At 42.3% G+C, this 18,222-nt stretch overlaps 1 protein-coding gene across 2 annotated transcripts in view; it reads left to right on the top strand.

Moving 5' to 3' along the window:
• The first annotated feature begins 1,412 nt into the window (after positions 1-1,412).
• The window catches only part of KIAA2012 (KIAA2012 ortholog), a 110,109-nt gene continuing 93,299 nt past the window's right edge, over positions 1,413-18,222 (top strand). For both annotated transcript variants that reach the window (XM_047870605.1, XM_047870604.1), the window contains exons 1-2: positions 1,413-1,802; positions 3,205-3,489. In XM_047870605.1, coding sequence (XP_047726561.1) covers positions 1,719-1,802; positions 3,205-3,489 — 369 coding nt within the window. In that variant the 5' untranslated portion in view covers positions 1,413-1,718. The remainder of the gene's footprint in view (positions 1,803-3,204; positions 3,490-18,222) is intronic.

Here is an 18,222-nt window from a genome sequence, read left to right as displayed (position 1 = left end):
GTAATAGCCATTCTAATGTGTATTGAAGTGGCATCCACTGTGGTTTTGACTATATTCAGTTTGGGGCCTCTGCATCCAATGTCTTAATTTTCCATGATAAACCCAATCTAACTATATAGCATGACCTGTACTTCTTCCTCATGAGACTTGAGCCTGCCTCCTGGGAAAGTTGCCACTACAGAGGAAGATCTAAAAGGTAACAGGGCCCATAAGGGCACCTGAGTGGTTCAATTGGTTAAATGGCCAACTCCAACTCAGGTCACGATCTTGCAGTTCACAAGTTTGAGCCCTGCATCAGGTTCTGAGCTGTGCTGACAGACAGCTCAGAGCCTGGATCCTGCTTCAGATTCTATGTCTCCCTCTCTCTCTGCCCCTTCCCTGCTCTCTCTCTCTGTCTCCATCTCTCTCTCAAATAAATAAAACATTTTTAAAAAACCTTTTTTCTTTTTTTAAAGGTAACGGGGCCTATAGCCTGTTGTACTTCTTCACACAGGTCAGCAGGGGGCACTCTCACAGGCTGCCCTGGAGGTTCAACTGACAAATGACAGGGCAGTTTGCTTTTCCAGGCCAAAGCAAGGTCCTAGATCACCAGCAAGAGTCCTTTGGTTTCTTGACGCTCTTCCCCCATCCTGTCCTCATAGTGTCAGCATCAAGGAGAACCAAGCAGCCGAGACTATAGCCATGTTTCTCAAAGGAAGTGCTACTGGTATGCAGAGTGGGAAAATTCTGCATCATGTAGGACAATGCTACACACTGCAGAACATTTAGCATCTCAGGCCCCTGCTTGCTAAATGCCAGCAGTGGTTCCCAGTCATTGGGATAACCAAATGCCCCTCCCCCACCTACATCTCCCAAGTAACCCCCTCTGGAGATTGCAAGTTGCCCAAGTGAGATATGCAAAGGAATCTGGAGATTTCCGGTATCTGAACTCAAAGCAACAACTACCATAAAAAGGCTTCATGTCCAGTTGAGTAATGCTGGAGCTTAGCCAAGGAAAACGTCACAGGTTGCTTTAGGTGACCTGGATGACTCCCCTGAGTCTGTTAATGGTTAGTTGACAGTGTAAGGCTTGCATACCAGGAGAAAGGGAAAGACACTTTCTAAAAGCAAGATGAGTACTATAACCAAAAAAATATCCCAATATCACCCCTGCTCCTGCAATCAAGACTTGAAATCTGAGCCTAGTCCCTTAAACCTTCCTCTCCCCCCCGCCCCCCTTCTCCCCCCCCCCCCCCCCACCTCAGTGTGTGAGCACTGCCCTCAGCAGTCTCTGCCTTGCCTAGGCTGGTTTAAGAGACTTCACTTCCCTGTGCTGCCATAGCAACCAGGAAACAACCTCTGCTCACAATGAGAAGGATGGTGCCATGGCCCAGATCTGTAGATGCACAAAGCCGGTAACAGAGCAACAGGACCAAGGGACAACAAGGGCAAGGCAAAGAGAAGAGAGAGGTTGCCCAGAGAATAGACAATCCAGAGCTTGAGGAGTCTGAGTTTGCAGTTTATTTTTTTCTCCCGACAAAGACACACACTGTCTAAACTGTGTGGCTGGTTGTTATTAAGAAGCTGCTGTACGAAGGAAAAATGTATTTAATAAAAGGCCCAGTGTTTGTGGTCTTCTAGGGCTCACTGCTGAGCTCAGGAAATCTTGAGGTGTGACCAGTTTTCAGCCTTCAAAACCAAGATGAACTGCCCTTGAGAAGGGTGGTCAGGAGGGAAACATGTTCACGCTCTCTCTACTGAGCCGGGGACATGGGAAGTTGGTCCAGAATAAACAGAAGCTAGAAGTCTATTTTGAACCAGAGGTAAGTCTTACAGCTGAATAAAGGCATATTTTGGGGGCGGGAAAGGAATGCTCTATTTTTCCATTTGGGGCTGAGCCATGTGTGTTTTGGTTCCGTTTGTTAGTGAGGTGGTGGGGGTCACTGGTAGACTTCCCCTTCTTGGTAAAACTCAAGAAAATAAGAAAGTTTGCTTGCACATCAATATTGCCACTGGGACCCTCTTCCTTCCCATTGGACACTAACTTACAGTCTCATTTGCTTTAGACTGAAGGAGATTCCAGATTGTCTAGAATTCAGGTGGTTTGGTTCAAGATCAGAATTTCCATGTGGGTTCTAGGCAAATTGATGGCTGTTTGGTTTTGAGAAGTTGTCCTCTGTGATTGAAATGTTGCGTATGTTCATGCCATTTCAATGGCTTCCTTGAACTGTCTGAAATTCAACCCAGAGGACTCACACTTAACATAGGCCAAAAAAAAATTTTTTTTAAACAATAAAAATAAATCTCATTTTAGAAGATTTTAAAGAGGTGGCAAAATTCCCTTGTACTGGAATTTTATTTCATTGAATCCTGCCAGGAATAAGAAATCCAGTGGTGTTCTTTGAAAATTTTTGGATCATACAGAGATTTCCATTGTCTTCGTAGTTTGTTGTGATATTTGACCTTTGCTATGTTAAAAGACATATAAAGTTTCAAAGAACCTCTGTAGCCAGCAGCATTCACTTACTTACAAGATATGCAACTACTTTATAGGGTCTTAAATAGCCAAATTAGGTAATGTTACATAGCATCTGGAATGTATAGAAATTCTCCCTGTGTACAGTCAAAGTGATGGTTGGAACGGTTTTCCCCTAAACTGCCAGCTAGTCCAGCTCTAATTTCAAAGTTATCTGCTGCCCTTGATGATTCTGACTACTTATTTGCATACTAGGAAATTTTAACTGGCCTGTAGCCTACACTCTACCCTATTTAAGACTCTGAGCATGAATGGCTCTCCTGAAAGTTGCAGAGGGTAAAACAGAACAGAACTCTGCTCTGGGTTCTACTAATTCTGAGGTGTGGAGAATAAAACCAGTTGCTAAGAAGAGTGGTTGTGTTCTGTGACACCATGGAAGCATTCAGAGAAAATCAGTCACTAAAAAAATGTCGGGGTGCCTGGGTGGCTCAGTCAGTTGAGCATCTGACTTCAGCTCAGATCATGATCTTGTGGTTTGTGAGTTGAGCCCCAGAACTGGCTCGCTGCTGTCAGCACAGAGCCCACTTGGATCCTCTGTGCCCCCTTTCTTTGCCTCTCTCCTGCTTGCACTCTCTCAAAAATAAACATTTTTTTAAAATAATTTAAAAAACTAAAAGATGTCAAACACCTTGCACAAGTAGTATTGCTACAAAGGGGCCTTGGATCAAGGTGGTTTCTTTCCATTGCAGGATTACTTGAACTGGAAGTCCCCAGAAGATTATGTCCTGGTCAGCAAACCGCAGGATGACAGCATTGCCAACCAGCACACCTGGAGCCTCTTTCTTCCTAAAACATTCAGTACTAGAAAGGGAGCCCTGATCCTCTACTCAGAAGGTTTAGCCTTATCAGCATGGACACCCGAAGGGAGGAGAAAAGGCCCCTACCGCTCCAAAGGCCACAGGAAGAGGCTGGGTTTTGAACTGCACACACTCCAGGACCTCAAAGAAGCCATCCTGGCATATGGAAGGGGACAGGTAGGCAGAACAGTCCTGGGTTTGGGGAAGATGCTGGCCTGTGGGTCTAGAAATCCAGTTGTAGCTTTGGCTATAATTTCTCAGACCCTAGAGAAGGTATAAAACACTTGGATCTCCATTTCTTCATCTCTATAATGGGATTGTACCCTTGGCCTCATCTGCCTCACTCAGTTGTCAAAAGGCTTAAATGAGATAATGTATGTGAAAAGGCTCTGAAAGGATAAAGGGCTATATTACCATCATTTTGTATTTTCCTTTCCGTTAGAGTAATACAAAGTCCTTTTCAGCTTCAGACAGATCCAGGCCAGCAGACATTTCATCAGAATCCTTGAAATCCTGTCTCATAGCCACAAGCATCATCATCATACCTCTGATGTTTTTGGCTTTGTGGAAATGAGAGGGAGAACATTTTAAATATTTACCTTGAGCCCTTCAGCATCTGCAGAAGTTAATGAGTTTTTCCATTCTGAATTTAATGTTAAGGGAAAATCCCTGTGCTCATTTTTCTGATTCATATGTTCTAACGTCTTATGAGATGTCCACATGGCCCCTGCTTTATATAAGTGCATGCATCAGCCCTTTGGCAAGGCCATGTGAGAGTCTAGGAAGATGTATCACTTTATACAATTCTAGGCCATAGATGCTGGGTCACTCCCTAGTTGGTTTGTGTTTTTTTTTAAGTTTATTTTTTGAGAGAGAAAGAGAGTAAGAGATTGAGAGTTGGGGAGGGGCAGAGAGAGAGAGAGAATCCCAAGCAGGCTCTGTGCTGTCAGCACAGAACCAGACATGTGGCTTGAACTCACGAACCTCGAGATCCTGACCTGAGCGGAAATCAAGCCTCGGTCGCTTAACTGAGCTACCCAGGCGCCCCCACTCCCTAGCTTAAAAGTCTGCTGGCTTCTCATTCCCCACAGGATAAAGTCATTGGCTACCTATACCAGGCTCTTCACGCTGACTTTCTCTTCCATATCCAGCCACATCTACCCCTTGTTCTTACCACCACCTGAACTGTGAACCCGAGACCCTACCCATATGAATAGCTTACCATTCCCCAAATACTCTGTGCCCTTTCCTGACTCTATGCTTTTGTATCTGCTTCTCCTGCTCCTGCTTACCCTTCAAAATATGACTCAGATGTCATTTCCTCAGTGACGTTTTCTCCACTTCTCTAGGCAGAGATATCCCATTGCTCCCTCCTCTGTGAACATTCCCATACAATCATGCATTGCCATTTATCACTTTGTCCATCTGTCACCATCTCCTTGAGGGCAGGGACCATGTCTAAATCATTTCCTGAAAATAGTGAGTACCCATAAATGTTTGTGGAATGAATAAATCGATCATGTAGGATACTTCCAGTGTTTCTTACATCATCTCCCAGTATCATTATTGGGCAACTTATCACCTACCCCACCCTAGGCAGAGCTTCCAAAAGGAAAGATTCCTCTGCCCCTTTTCATTCTTTCAAAATACAGAGAAGTATTGTATGAGAAGTATTTTATTTAATCTTCACAGTGACTCTGTGACATATGGTTTTTCTTGCCCCCTTTCATAAATGAGGGAACTGAGGCTCAGAGGAGTTAAGTGACCTGGTCAAGGTCTCAGAGCTAGTAAATGACAGAGCCAGAATTCAAACCTGGGATTGCTGACCTCTCCAGGGCAGGCATGCTTTGCACTTGTGCCCTATTGTCCATGGACTTGGAAGGGCCTCCAGATGTCACTGTGCCAGGACTTGGCCTGTTTGCCCTCACATTCATTCCTCACCTTTAACTTACTTTGCTCTACACAAAAGTAGGGTTGACCACAGATATATATAATTCCACAAACATCTGTGTCAACTGGCTTCTAATTGAATTTGCCAGTGGGAGACACTGGAAGGAGACTGGAGAGAGAGAAGAGAAAAGCCAAGATATTTCTTCCCTTCCATTCTATCTGCAGGTGGTGAGGAACACTTGCATCACCTCTGTGGTCCAGCTCCCAACAGACAGGCCCAGTGTGACTCTTCACCAGGTTCCTCCAGCTGACCCTACCTGTTCCTCCCTCTGTCCTTGAGCCCAGGGATGGTGCTGGTTTCCTGATGTTACAAATCTCAGTGTTGCTTCACCATATTTCTGGCTTCTGAGCTCTCTAATCACCAGTGCAACCAACTCCCTGAATTAAATTTTTGCTGTGTTTAAAAAATTTTTTTTTCAACCTTTTTTATTTATTTTTGGGACAGAGAGAGACAGAGCTGAATGGGGGAGGGGCAGAGAGAGAGGGAGACACAGAATCGGAAACAGGCTCCAGGCTCTGAGCCATCAGCCCAGAGCCCGACGCAGGGCTCGAACTCACGGACTGCGAGATCGTGACCTGGCTGAAGTCGGACACTTAACCGACTGCGCCACCCAGGCGCCCCAAATTTTTGCTGTGTTTAAATACTTGAGTGGTTTCTTTTTCCTGGTTGGACCCTGCTGTATAGGCTAACTTATTGTCAAGAGTAAGAATACCTTCCACAGCTTTCAGACACTTGTCAATATGGCTTAAATATTTCAGGCAGCAGGGATATTTTTACTTTGTAAAGTAGAAGAGTCTATTTGGGGATGGCTTCATTTGGGTTAGACTTGGGCTCAGTGAAAAAGGGAAGTTCCTGTCTTCCTGTGGTACCCACTTAACCAGATATATAACACACACCTGTAACGAAACAGAACACTGTATTCTACCACCAAATGGGTAGAAGAGAAATGGTGTGAAGAAATCAGAAAGAAAAGAACTAGTTACAGTGTAGAAATTTAAGATTAAAGGACATTGGGGTGCCTGGGTGGCTCAGTCAGTTAAGTGTCCGACTTCGCTCAGGTCATAATTTCCCTATTTGTGGGTTCGAGCCCCGCATCAGGCTCTGTGCTGACAGCTCAGAGCCTGGAGCGTGCTTTGGATTCTGTGCCTCCCTCTCTCTCTCTGCCTCTTCCCTGCTCATGCTCTGTCTCTCTCTCTCTCTCTCCCTCTCTCTCAAAAATAGATAAACATTAAAAAAAAAAAGATTAAAGGTCATTGTAGGTTGAAATAGGAGGAGCAACCTGAAGGGATTTGGGATTAAAGAAAATGAACAGCTTGGAAGAGGAGAGCTTTGTGAACTGTAGACCACCATCTGATTATGAAACCTACAGACTGGCAAGAAGCTTTTAAAATCATAATATCCGGTGCTGGGAAGGCTCTGGGGAAATAAGCCATCTCATACATTAGGAACACACATTCACAAGACTTTTCTGAAGGGCATTTTGGCAAAAGCCTATATAATACTCTGATTTAGCATTCTACTTTTAGGAATTTGCCTTAGGAAATAATCAGAGATGTGCCCAAAGATTTATGCACAAGAATGTTTACTACAGGTTATTTATTACTATACAAAGTATTGAAAATAATAAACATCCAACAATGAAACATCAATTAAATAAATTATAGTACAGTCATATAATGGATTTGGGGTTGGGCAATAAAGTCATGTAGTAGTCATGAAGAACATGAGAAAATATCCACAGTATGTTTTTAAGTCAGGTTACAAAGTAATATTCATATAATAAAAACACCAAAGTTCTTTAACATTTTTTGGGTATTTACTATGTTCCTGCCACTGCTTTAAGTACTTTTTGTATGTAACTCATGTATGCTTCCCATAAGTCCTGAGGGTAGGTACTATTATTATCCCATTTTAGAGGTGGGGAAATTAAAGCACAGAGAGTTCGAGTCATTCACTTAAGATTATACAGTCATGTAGATAATTGCACCAGAATTCGAGACTAGCAATATAGAAAACATCATCTCTCTAATGTAATTCCAATTTTTAAAAATTAGTTATATAAGTAGGGGGATACATGTCAAATTTTAACGATGGGTGGTGGAATTAAAAGTCATTATTTTTACTCATACATACATTTTTACCAAACATTAATTTTTTAAGTCATAGAATTTTATGAAGTCATGGTATTTTAAAAATTAAATTTAAATCTATGGGTCATCTTTCATGTTTATGTGGATTCCCTGTACATATGTAATTAAATCAGATTTCCTCCTGTTAAAAAAATGAATAAAATAAAAAATTTTTAAAGTAAAAATCTATAACTTTGAAGGAAGTAGACAGTGACAGAGAGTGAGGTTGACCTTCAAGAGCCAGATGAGATCAGGAAGGGAAATGAGATAGAAATAGTACTGTAAATTAGGCCCACCAATCACCACACTATCTGTTCCTCAGGGTCAGTATTTCCTTATCAAAATAGTATATAGTTCAAGAGTTAAAAACACCACACTCAAAGTAAAAGAACCAAAATGGGGGTGGGAGGGAAGGGGAGATAGTTGACAGAGTAGGGCTGCTTACAGAAGGATCTATACTGGCTGAACTGTGAATCAGGAAACCTGCAAAATTCCAGCTCATTCAGACCTGTAATAATAGAGCCCATCACAGGGAGGTGCAATTAAGTTTTTAAAGCATCTCACATTATCTCCAGTTCCATATATGGATCTAATGACATTCAGTGGCAGTGTGTTTGGGTTTTATAGCTCAACATACACTTATTCTTTAAATTTCTTTCTTTTTTTTTTTTTTTTTTTTTTTTGAGAGAGAGAGAGCACTTGTGGGGGAGGTTGAGAGGGAGAGACAGAGAGAGGGAGAGGGAGAGAGAGAGAGAGAGAGAGAGAGAGAAAGAATCTTAAGCAGGCTCCACACCCAGTGTGGAACCCAATGCTGGGCTTGATCTCATGACCCTGAGACCATGACCTGAGCCGAAATCAAGAGTCTGATACTTAACCAACTGAGCCACTGAGGTGCCCCTTCTCTTTAACTGTCTTGATGGCCCAACTCTTAATGAGCAAAGATAAGTGCTAAATCAAGAGATTAGATGTCAGAGTTCTCACACTTCTAGATACACACAATATGTTGCTTTGTTTTTCAAAGAAAATATTGTTAAAACATTCCTAAAGTGATAATCATTTTTCCCAAGGGCTTTAATTCATTCAGCCTCTCAGTATTTAGAAATCAAATAGTGGGGCATCTGGATGGCTCAGATGGTTAAGCATCTGACTATTGGTATCGGCTCAGGTCATGATCTCATGATTTCATGAGTTGGAGCCCTGAGTCGGGCTCTCTCTCTCCCTCTCTCTCTGCCCTTCCTTTGTCTCTCTCAAAATAAATAAATAAAATTAAAAAAAATTTTTTTCAGAAATCATATAGCTATAAAACCTAAATAACCATAGTTTGGGGTAGTAGGGTAGCATCTAAATGATAGTAATAATGATGCTCTTGAAACATAGCAGAAGCAAAGCATAGAGAAAGTACTTCCCAAATCATCAGAAATATTAAATAATTTTCACATTATTTTAGTATTTCATATTTTTTAAATGTTTTTTTATTTTTATTTGGTTACAAAGAGTATGTTTGTTTTGTCTTTTTTTTTTAACGTTTTAATTATTTTTCAGAGAGTGCACATGGGGGAGGGGCAGAGAGAGAGGGGGACAGAGTATCCAAAGCAGGCTCTGCACTGATAGCAGTAAGCCTGATGTGGGGCTTAAACTCACAACCTGGAGATCAAGAGTCACATGCTCTACCAACAGAGTCAGCCAGGTGCCCCCAGTACTTCTTATTATATTTTTAGAATTTTGTAAATCTGGCGATATTTTTTAAATATCCAACAATGGAACATTGATTAAATAGTGTGTTAAAAATAATTTGTTTCAAAAGTTCAATTCACAGAGCATCCCATTTCTCTGTCTCATTGAGGGATAAATAGGATTTAGATTACTATAGTTGATTTCAAACAAGGATATATTGCTTCTGCCATCTTCCTTATACATGTAGCTATGTTTAAGAGTAACATCAAATTTGTTCCACTTTCAGTGTATCCTTATGCATTCTACACTGCCTAATTTTTCTCTACATCTCAATACTGAATGCTCCTAACTCTTCATTTGGTGTTTTCAGCCAATGTCCAAGCCATGAAGGCATCTTCAGGCTACTATTTTTCAAGTAATATTGTGAGAAATATATTTTTCTGTTCTAAATATAATGATTCATCATACAAAATAGAAAAATATAGAAAAGTAGGAAGAATAACAAATTACTTTTTGAACCAAAGATCAGGAAGAAGAAGTTCCTTTTGCAATAACCTGCTACTTGTTCAATGGTGTTCCTAAAAAGTGATCAGAGCTCGAATGGTTATCAACAAACTGTCAAGTAGGCACCAAAGCAGTGAAGGGGAGACAGAGTGATTTGACTGTACTCTTTCTGCAGAGTGTCCTCCATCTGAGCAGCTCCTGAGTAGTTGTACTTAGGAAAGATCAAGAGCAAATCATGGTTCAGCCATGACAATGAAGTCAAAGGTATTATCAATAATAGCCAGCACTTATTGAGTGTTTAATGTATGCCAGGCATTTTATCTACATAACCACACTAAATTTGCACAAGCCTATGATCTGGGTGCTAGTTTTACCCCCTTTTTGTAGGAGGAAACACTGGGGCTTGAAGTTAATTAACTTGCCCGAAGTTACACATCTAAGGGGTGGAGCTAGGCTTAGAACCGAAACAACAGATTCCAAAGCCTCACTCCTAACTCCCAGAGGGTCTCATTTTGAAGATTCCATATGCTCCAGAGAAAAGAATTATCTCTCTTGCTTTAACAGCCTTTTTAAAAAAGAGATCTGGCTCTTCCAGGGGTGCCTGGCTGGCTCAGTTGGTTAAGCATCTGTTGATTTCGGCTCAGGTCATGATCTCACAGTTCATGAGTTCCAGCCTTACATCAGGCTCTGCACTGACAGCACAGAGTCTGCCTGGGATTCTGTCTCTCCTCTGTCTCTGCCCCTACCCCGCTTGCTCACTCTCTCTCGCTCTTGCTCTCTCTCTCTCAAAATAAATAAAAATAAACTTAAAAAAAAAAGAGAGGGGCGCCTGGATGGCTCAGTCGGTTAAGTATCCAACTTCTGCTCAGTCATGATATCCTGGCTCATGAGTTTGAGTCCCATGTGGGCTCTGTGCCGACAGCTCAGAGCCTGGAGCCTGCTTCAGATTCTGTGTGTGTGTCTCTCTCTCTGCCCCTATTCCACCTGTGCTCTGTCTCTCTCTCTCTCTCTCTCTCTCAAAAATAAGTAAGCATTAAAAAAAATTTTTTATAAAAAGAGAGAGAGATCTGGGTCTTCCAAAGCATGCCTTAAAACCATTTACAATTCTAGGAAAGCAAGTCAGATTTTCATCAAATTAATCTGGGTTATAGGTAATATGTTCATAGTTAGCCATAAATATGATTCAGTAGACTTCTATTTTTCTAGGCTTTATGTACTTCATCCACTGATCCCATGTATACTAGATTGAGAATATTTATAATGGCCAACACATAACACTATTATATCCATCACTATTCTAAGCACTTTATACTTACTATCTCATTTAATCCTCACAACAACTTTATGAGGGGTGTACTTTTTCATTGCTGTAAAATAGGCATAACATAAAATTTACCATTCAATTTTAAATATACAGTTAAATGGCAGTAAGTACATTCACATCATTGTACAACCATTACTTCCATCCATCTCCAAAACTTTTTTTTTAACATTTTATTTTTAAGTAATCTCTACACCCAACATGCACTCGAATTTACAACCTAGAGATCAACAATTGCATGCTCCACTGACTGAGCCAGCTGGCACCCCCAGAACTTTCTTTATCTTGCAAAACTGCACCCATTAAACAATAACTCCCTATTCCCCCTCCCCACCAGCTACTGGCAACCATCATTCTACTTTTTGTCTCTATGAATTTGACTAAGTACCTCATCTGAATGGAATCATACAGTAGTTATGCTTTTAGTATTTTGTGACTGGTTTATTTCACTTAGCATAATGTCTTCAAGGTTCATTCACGTTGTAGCATGCATCAGAATTTCATTTTTTTTCAGCTGAATAATAGTTCTCTATGTATATACCATGTTTTGTTTATCCCTTCATCAGTTAATAGACATTTAGATTGCAGCCAAATTGAATGGCTATTGTGAACAAGGTTGCTATACACATGGGTGTACAAATACCTATCTGTTTGGGGAGTCTGGCTGGCTCAGTTGGTGGAGCATGCAACTCTTGGTCTCAGGGTTGTGAGTTTGAGCCCTACATTGAATGTAGAGATTACTTAAAAATAAAATCTTAAAAAATATATATCTATCAGTTCATGTCCCTGCTTTCAACTCCTTAGGGTATATACCCAGAAGTAGAATTGCTGGATCATATGGTAATTTTACTTTTAATTTTTTGAGGAATTGCCATATTGTTTTCCATAGATGCAGCTGCATCATTTTACATTCCCATCAGCCATGCACAAGTGTTCCAATTTCCCCGCATCCTCACTGATACTTTTTATATTCTGGGTTGTTTTTTGTGTTTTTTTTTTAATAGAACCATCTTAACAGGTGTGAAGTGGCCTTTCATCATGGTTTTGATTTGCATTTTCTTTTTTTTTTTTTTTAATTTTTTTTTTCAACGTTTATTTATTTTTGGGACAGAGAGAGACAGAGCATGAATGGGGGAGGGGCAGAGAGAGAGGGAGACACAGAATCGGAAACAGGCTCCAGGCTCTGAGCCATCAGCCCAGAGCCCGACGTGGGGCTCGAACTCACGGACCGCGAGATCGTGACCTGGCTGAAGTCGGACGCTTAAGCGACTGCGCCACCCAGGCGCCCCTTGATTTGCATTTTCTTAATGATAAGACACATTAAGCATCTTTTCATGTCCTTATTGGCCACGTGTATATCTTCATTGGAGAACTGTCTATTCAAGTCCTTTGTCCATTCTTAAAATAAGGCTGTTTTGTTTTGTTTGTTTTTGAGTTGCAGGAGTTCTTTATATATTCTGAATATTAATCCCTTATCAGATATAGAATTTGTAAATAATTTCTCCCATTCTCTGGGTTGCCTTTTCACTCTGCTGATGGTATTCTTTGATGCACAAGTTGCATCATATTCAAGAAACTATTTCCAAATCTGATGTCATGAAACTTTTCTCCTGTGTTTTCTTTTAATGTTTATTTATTTTTGAGAGAGAGAGACAGAGAGAGACAGACAGATAGAAACAGAGTGCAAACAGGGCAGGGACAGAGTGAGACACACACACACAGAATCCCAACCAGGCTCCAGGCTCTGAGCTGTCAGCACAGAGCCCAACACGGGGCTCAAACCCACAAACTGTGAGATCATGACCTGAGCCGAGGTCGACGCTTAACCGACTGAGCTACCCAGGCACCCCTCTCCTATGTTTTTTTTAAGAGTTTTATAATTTTAGCTTTTATACTCAGGTCTTTGAGTTAGTTTTTGTGGATCCTGTGAGGTAATGGCCCAACTTCATTTTTTTGCATGTAGGGTATATACTTTTATCATGCTCATTTGACAGTTTCTTAACTGAGGCAGAGATGGGTCAAGTAATTTCCCCAAAGTCACACAGCTAGTAATCCTGGTGGAACCAGGATTCAAATCCAAGCAGACCAAGCTCTTATAAGAACTAAAGCTTAATTTTTGCTGGTTTTGATTCTAGTTGTTGCACCTTTGCATTTGTGACATATGGCTCGTCAAATCTTTGATGCTAAATTGTTTGGCCAAGAATCAAGCCCTGTTACAACATTGCAACTTTGGAAAAATTCAGACGGCTTTATGATTCTCTTTTTAATGGCTTGATATCCAGGAACATATCATCACCAAAGACATATGGGAGAGAGATAGTATCATTTGCACAGAATCACAGAAATTAAACCTGCAGAGAAAACAACTGAGAATGGTAGTGTTTACACAAAGTTGATTGAAGTCAGGCTGGAGGTGGAGAAGACTTCCCAGGCACAGCTGCAAGTGGCTGAACATCTCTCCCTTCCCATCCCACCCCGACTTCTACTCCAGTTGCACTTGCCTGGCATCTCCAAGGCTGGCTCCAGTCACACCTGCACAGGTGCAACAACAACGGGTGGTCACCCTCTCTTTTAAAGTTTGGACTTTGGGGCACCTGGATAGCTCAGTGGTTTCAGACCCTGACTTTGACTCAGGTAATGATCTCACCAATGATGAGTTCAAGCCCCACGTCGCGCTCTGTGCTAACGGTGTGGAGCCTGCTTTGGATGCTCTGTCTCCCTCTACGTCCCCCCGCCCCTGTTCTCACTTGCTCGCTCTCTCTCTCTCTAAAACAAATAGATATTTGGGTGCCTGGGTGGCTCAGTTTGGTAAAGTGTCTGACTTCGGCTTAGGTCATGATCTCACGGTTTGTGAGTTTGAGCCCCGCGTGCAGCTCTGTGCTGACAGCTCAGAGCCTGGAGCCCGCTTCAGATTCTGTGTCTCCCTCTAACTCTGCCCCTCCCTCACTCATGCTCACACTCTCTCTCTCTCTCTCTCTCTCTCTTAAAAGTAAATAAACATTAACGTTTTTTAATAAACATATAAATACATAAATAAATAAATAAATAAATAAATAAATAAATAAATACTTTTGAAGTTTTATTTATTTTTTAACATCTTGACTAGTTATTAACTAGTCAGTGCCTAGAACAGTACCTGACATATGGCAGATGCTCAACAAATAGTTGTCAGATAAACATATTAGTTGCCAGGGTGTGTCAGGGAGAGGCCATAGCCTCTACCCAGTAAGGGTGTGTAATCTGGTCAAGGACCAGATTAGAGTGACCACAGTGATATCTTGGAGGAGGGGGAATTTGAGCTGAGTCTTGTGGTAAAAATAAGTGTAGAGTAACTATCCAGCTATAGGTAAGTGAAGGCATAGAGGGAAGACAGTCAGGGAAATTAGACAGGAATGGCTCTTAGCTGGAAAAAGAGGGTGGCGTCAAGTTGCACAGGGATTTGCCTGCCAGTCCTGGGATTTCTGGACTTTTCTCTTCATCCCTCTGTCGACTTCTGCACACAAAGACTGGCCACCATCTGTGGTAAGAAAGCAGCTGGCTGTCCAGGCCTTTCTTGCTTTCCTGGGGAACCTGGAACCCTGCCACCCCATATCTGCTGAGCAGGAACACAGCCTGCACCAGCTCCTTCCATTCTTTGCAAACCGTCACCTACCATCATTGGGTCCAGGGTGGACATGACAGCCAGTGCAAGGATAGGGACAGGTGCTGGGGTCCCCTTTTCTCCTCTGCACATGGAGGACCGGTGAGCACTGGGAACATGGCTGGCCAGAGAAAGTCCCTTGTTAGAGGAAGCACTCTAGTGGAGTGTAGATAATAGGCCACTCTGCACACTAATTACTCATTTCAGAAGAAACCAGAGCTGGAGTTGATTGGCAAAGCCAAGGCAGACCTGAAAAGTTTGAAAACATCACAGCCAGCCTCCTGCTGTCACTCATTTCCCCGTTCCAGAAATTCCCTTCCCAGATCCCTTCTGTCTCCTTTTAGGTTTTATAGTAACTTCTGGCAGTTAGAGGTCCAGGATAATGTTGGAGAAGGAACTGAGATTATACATATGAGAGGAGGGTGGGTGCAATAAAACAAATTAATTTTTTTAATTTTTTTTTTCAACGTTTATTTATTTTTGGGACAGAGAGAGACAGAGCATGAACGGGGGAGGGGCAGAGAGAGAAGGAGACACAGAATCGGAAACAGGCTCCAGGCTCTGAGCCATCAGCCCAGAGCCTGATGCGGGGCTCGAACTCACGGACCGCGAGATCGTGACCTGGCTGAAGTCGGACGCTTCACCGACTGCGCCACCCAGGCGCCCCAACAAATTAATTGTTAACATGTTTTCCATTTATTAATATAATCTAACCACTGCTGATTTTTTAAAGTATATCTATTCATCTTTGAGAGCAAGTGAGCAAGTGCATGTGAGTGGGGGAGGGCCAGGGAGGGATAGGGAGAGAGAGAGAGAGAGAAAGCAGGCTCCACACTGCCAGCACAGAGCCCAACACAGGGCTTAATCCCACAGACCTTGAGATCATGACCTGAGCTGAAACCAAGAGTAGGACGCTTAACTGACTGAGCCTCCCAGGCACCCCTATTTTATTTTTAAAAAGGAAGAAGAAAAAAACTAGCTGTAATCTTATGCCCAACACTCTATTACCACTGTTATTAGAATTTTAATATATTTTCTTCTAGTCTTTCCACCATGATTATATACTTATATATTTTTATAAGATTATAATTGTACTTTACATTCTCTCTTGTATCTTGCTTTTTTCTACTTAACATATTGTTTCACACCTTGGACTCCCATACCAAGTACTAACCAGGCCTGACTCTGCTTAGCTTCCGAAAGTAGATGAGATCGGATGCGTTCAGGGTGGTATGGCCGTAGACTCCACACCTTGGAAATGAGTGAATAGATTCAACCCTGACTTGTCTTCTTGGTAGCCCTAAGCAAGCCCTGGGCCTCTCTCACTGCATCAGTTCATCCAATAAGATGTGAAATTTACCAACCAACTTCACAGGCATGATTTGAGAAACTATTAAGAAAAACCAGAAAACTAGAAAAAATTTAAAGAAACTGTACTAGACAAAATTATGACTCTCCAAGTTGTTTAGGTCTTAATCCCTGGAACATATGAATATATTAGGTTAAGTGGCAAAAGGAAATTAAGGTTGGAGATGGAATTAAGGTTGCTAATAAAATGGCCTTAAAACAAAGATATTATCCTGGATTATCAGGGCTGGCTCAGTATACGCGCAAGGATCCTTAAAAGTGGAAGAAGGAATCAAAAGGGAGAACCAGGAGAGAGCAGCATGAGAAGGACTTAGCCCAACTTTGTTAGCTTTGAAGATGGAAGAAGGGGTCACAAGCAAGGAGCCTCTAGAAACTGGAAAATGCCAAGAAACAGATTATCCACTAGAGCATCCACAGAAAATAGGGCCCTGTCAACACCTTGATGTTAGCCCAGTGAGATCTATTTTAAACTTCTGACTTCCTGAACTATAAGATCATAAATTTTTATTGTTTAAAGCCATTAAGTATATGGTAATTTGTTAAAGCAGCAATAGGAAACTAATACAGAGGCAAGATCAGCTTTCAAACTACAGGCAAAAATGTATCTAAATACCCCAAATTCCAGGACAAAGGATTTTCTAACTCTTCTTGGCAACACCCTGCCCCATTTAGCAAACTTCCCAGTAAAGCTCCAGAACCAAGCTGATAACTTCAAAAATACCCATGAAAGAGAAACAATAAGGGGCTCTTGATCAGATCAACATGTGTATCATGCTATCTACATAGGGCCCACAGACTCTCAGAGGAGGCTCAGTCTTGTGGCAGAGAGAAGTCATTTGAAGCAAAGATTTACACGGAGGAAATGAAGTTCCAATTCACCCAGAAAGATCTAATGGCTCCATATTCCAGGGCTTACCACAGTGCCTGGCACAAAGATGGTGCTCAGTAAAGACGACTACATGACCAAATGAAAAAATGGAATGAGAGAGAACTTGAATCAGTTTGCCTCAGGACTGCCTGATCCTGGGCAGGGACAAGAAGAAAGGCCAGTTTGCAGCCCTGCATGAAAATCCCGACATAATCATTGCCACCCCTGGGTGCTTGGTGTATGTGGCTGTGGAGATGAACCTGAAGCTGCAGAGCGTGGAGTATGCAGTGTTCGCTGAGGCAGACAGGCTCTTTGAGATGGGGTTTGCCAAGCAGCGGCAGGAAATCATCTGCCGCCTCCCTGGGGGCCACCAGACGGTCCTGTTCTCGGCCATGCTGCCCAAACTGCTGGTGGGGTTTCCCTGGGCGGGCCTCACGGAGCCCGTGCTCGTCCGGCTCAGTGTGGACGCCAAACTCAACGAGCAGCTCAAGACCTCCTTCTTCCTTGTGGCGCAAGGACACCAGAGCCACTGTGCTGCTCCACCTGCTGCACACAGTCGTGAAGCCCCAGGACCAGATGGTGGTGCTTGTGGCCACAAAGCACCACGCGGAGTACCTCAGCGAGCTGCTGAGGACCCAGGGGGTGAGTTGTGCCCACATCTACAGTGCCCGGGACCAGACGGCCCGCAAGATCAACCTCTCCAAGCTCACCCATGGCAAGTGCTCCATCCTTATCGTAATGGGCCTGGCAGTCCATGGCCTGAACATTCTGCTGCTGGACAATGTCATTGACTACAGCTTCCCTGCCAAGGGCAAGGAAGGGCATTGCCCTCCCTATAATCCTTCTCTTTCTTATCCTCTGGAAAAAGCCTCAAGATGTATGTGGGACTGAATTTTTCAGGGTCTTTTTGCACTTGAAGTACCTGCCACATAAAATGTTCAGACATCAGAGACCAGTTGATGCTTTGTGTTTGGATTCCAAACATTCGTTTAAGTTACAAATTCCTAAAGAGAACAACCAATTGAGTAATTAGCCATGCTTTCTTTTCTCTGTTACTCAAATTATTTTGTTAGTTATCAATCTTATTTGTCCCTTTTTCTCCAGTGCCTGACATATTGTTTGATGCACTGTATGTATGAATGAATAAAATGGATGAATGGATGAATGAATGAATGAATGAATGTCCTGGATACCTGTTTCTCTCTTCCCAGCAGAGATATTCCTTTATCCTATGGCCTTTGGCTTCCCAGCTCTCTCTTTAGCTGAAGAAGAGTCTCTGGTGGTCTTGAATGCTCAGCTGCAGCTGTGGGCTGTCTTTCTGTGGCATTTTGATCTCCTGAATACATTGAACTGGAGCAAACCAGAGCAAGAACCCAAATCCTAAGGCCTTCCTCTCTACATCAGGCACGTTCTATATTTCCAACACATTTTTTTTTCTTTTTTCCTACTTTTTAA

Source organism: Prionailurus viverrinus, chromosome C1 (genome assembly GCF_022837055.1).
Source record: "Prionailurus viverrinus isolate Anna chromosome C1, UM_Priviv_1.0, whole genome shotgun sequence".
Classification (NCBI taxonomy): Eukaryota; Metazoa; Chordata; class Mammalia; order Carnivora; family Felidae; genus Prionailurus; species Prionailurus viverrinus.
This window is presented reverse-complemented; position numbering and strand designations above follow the sequence as displayed.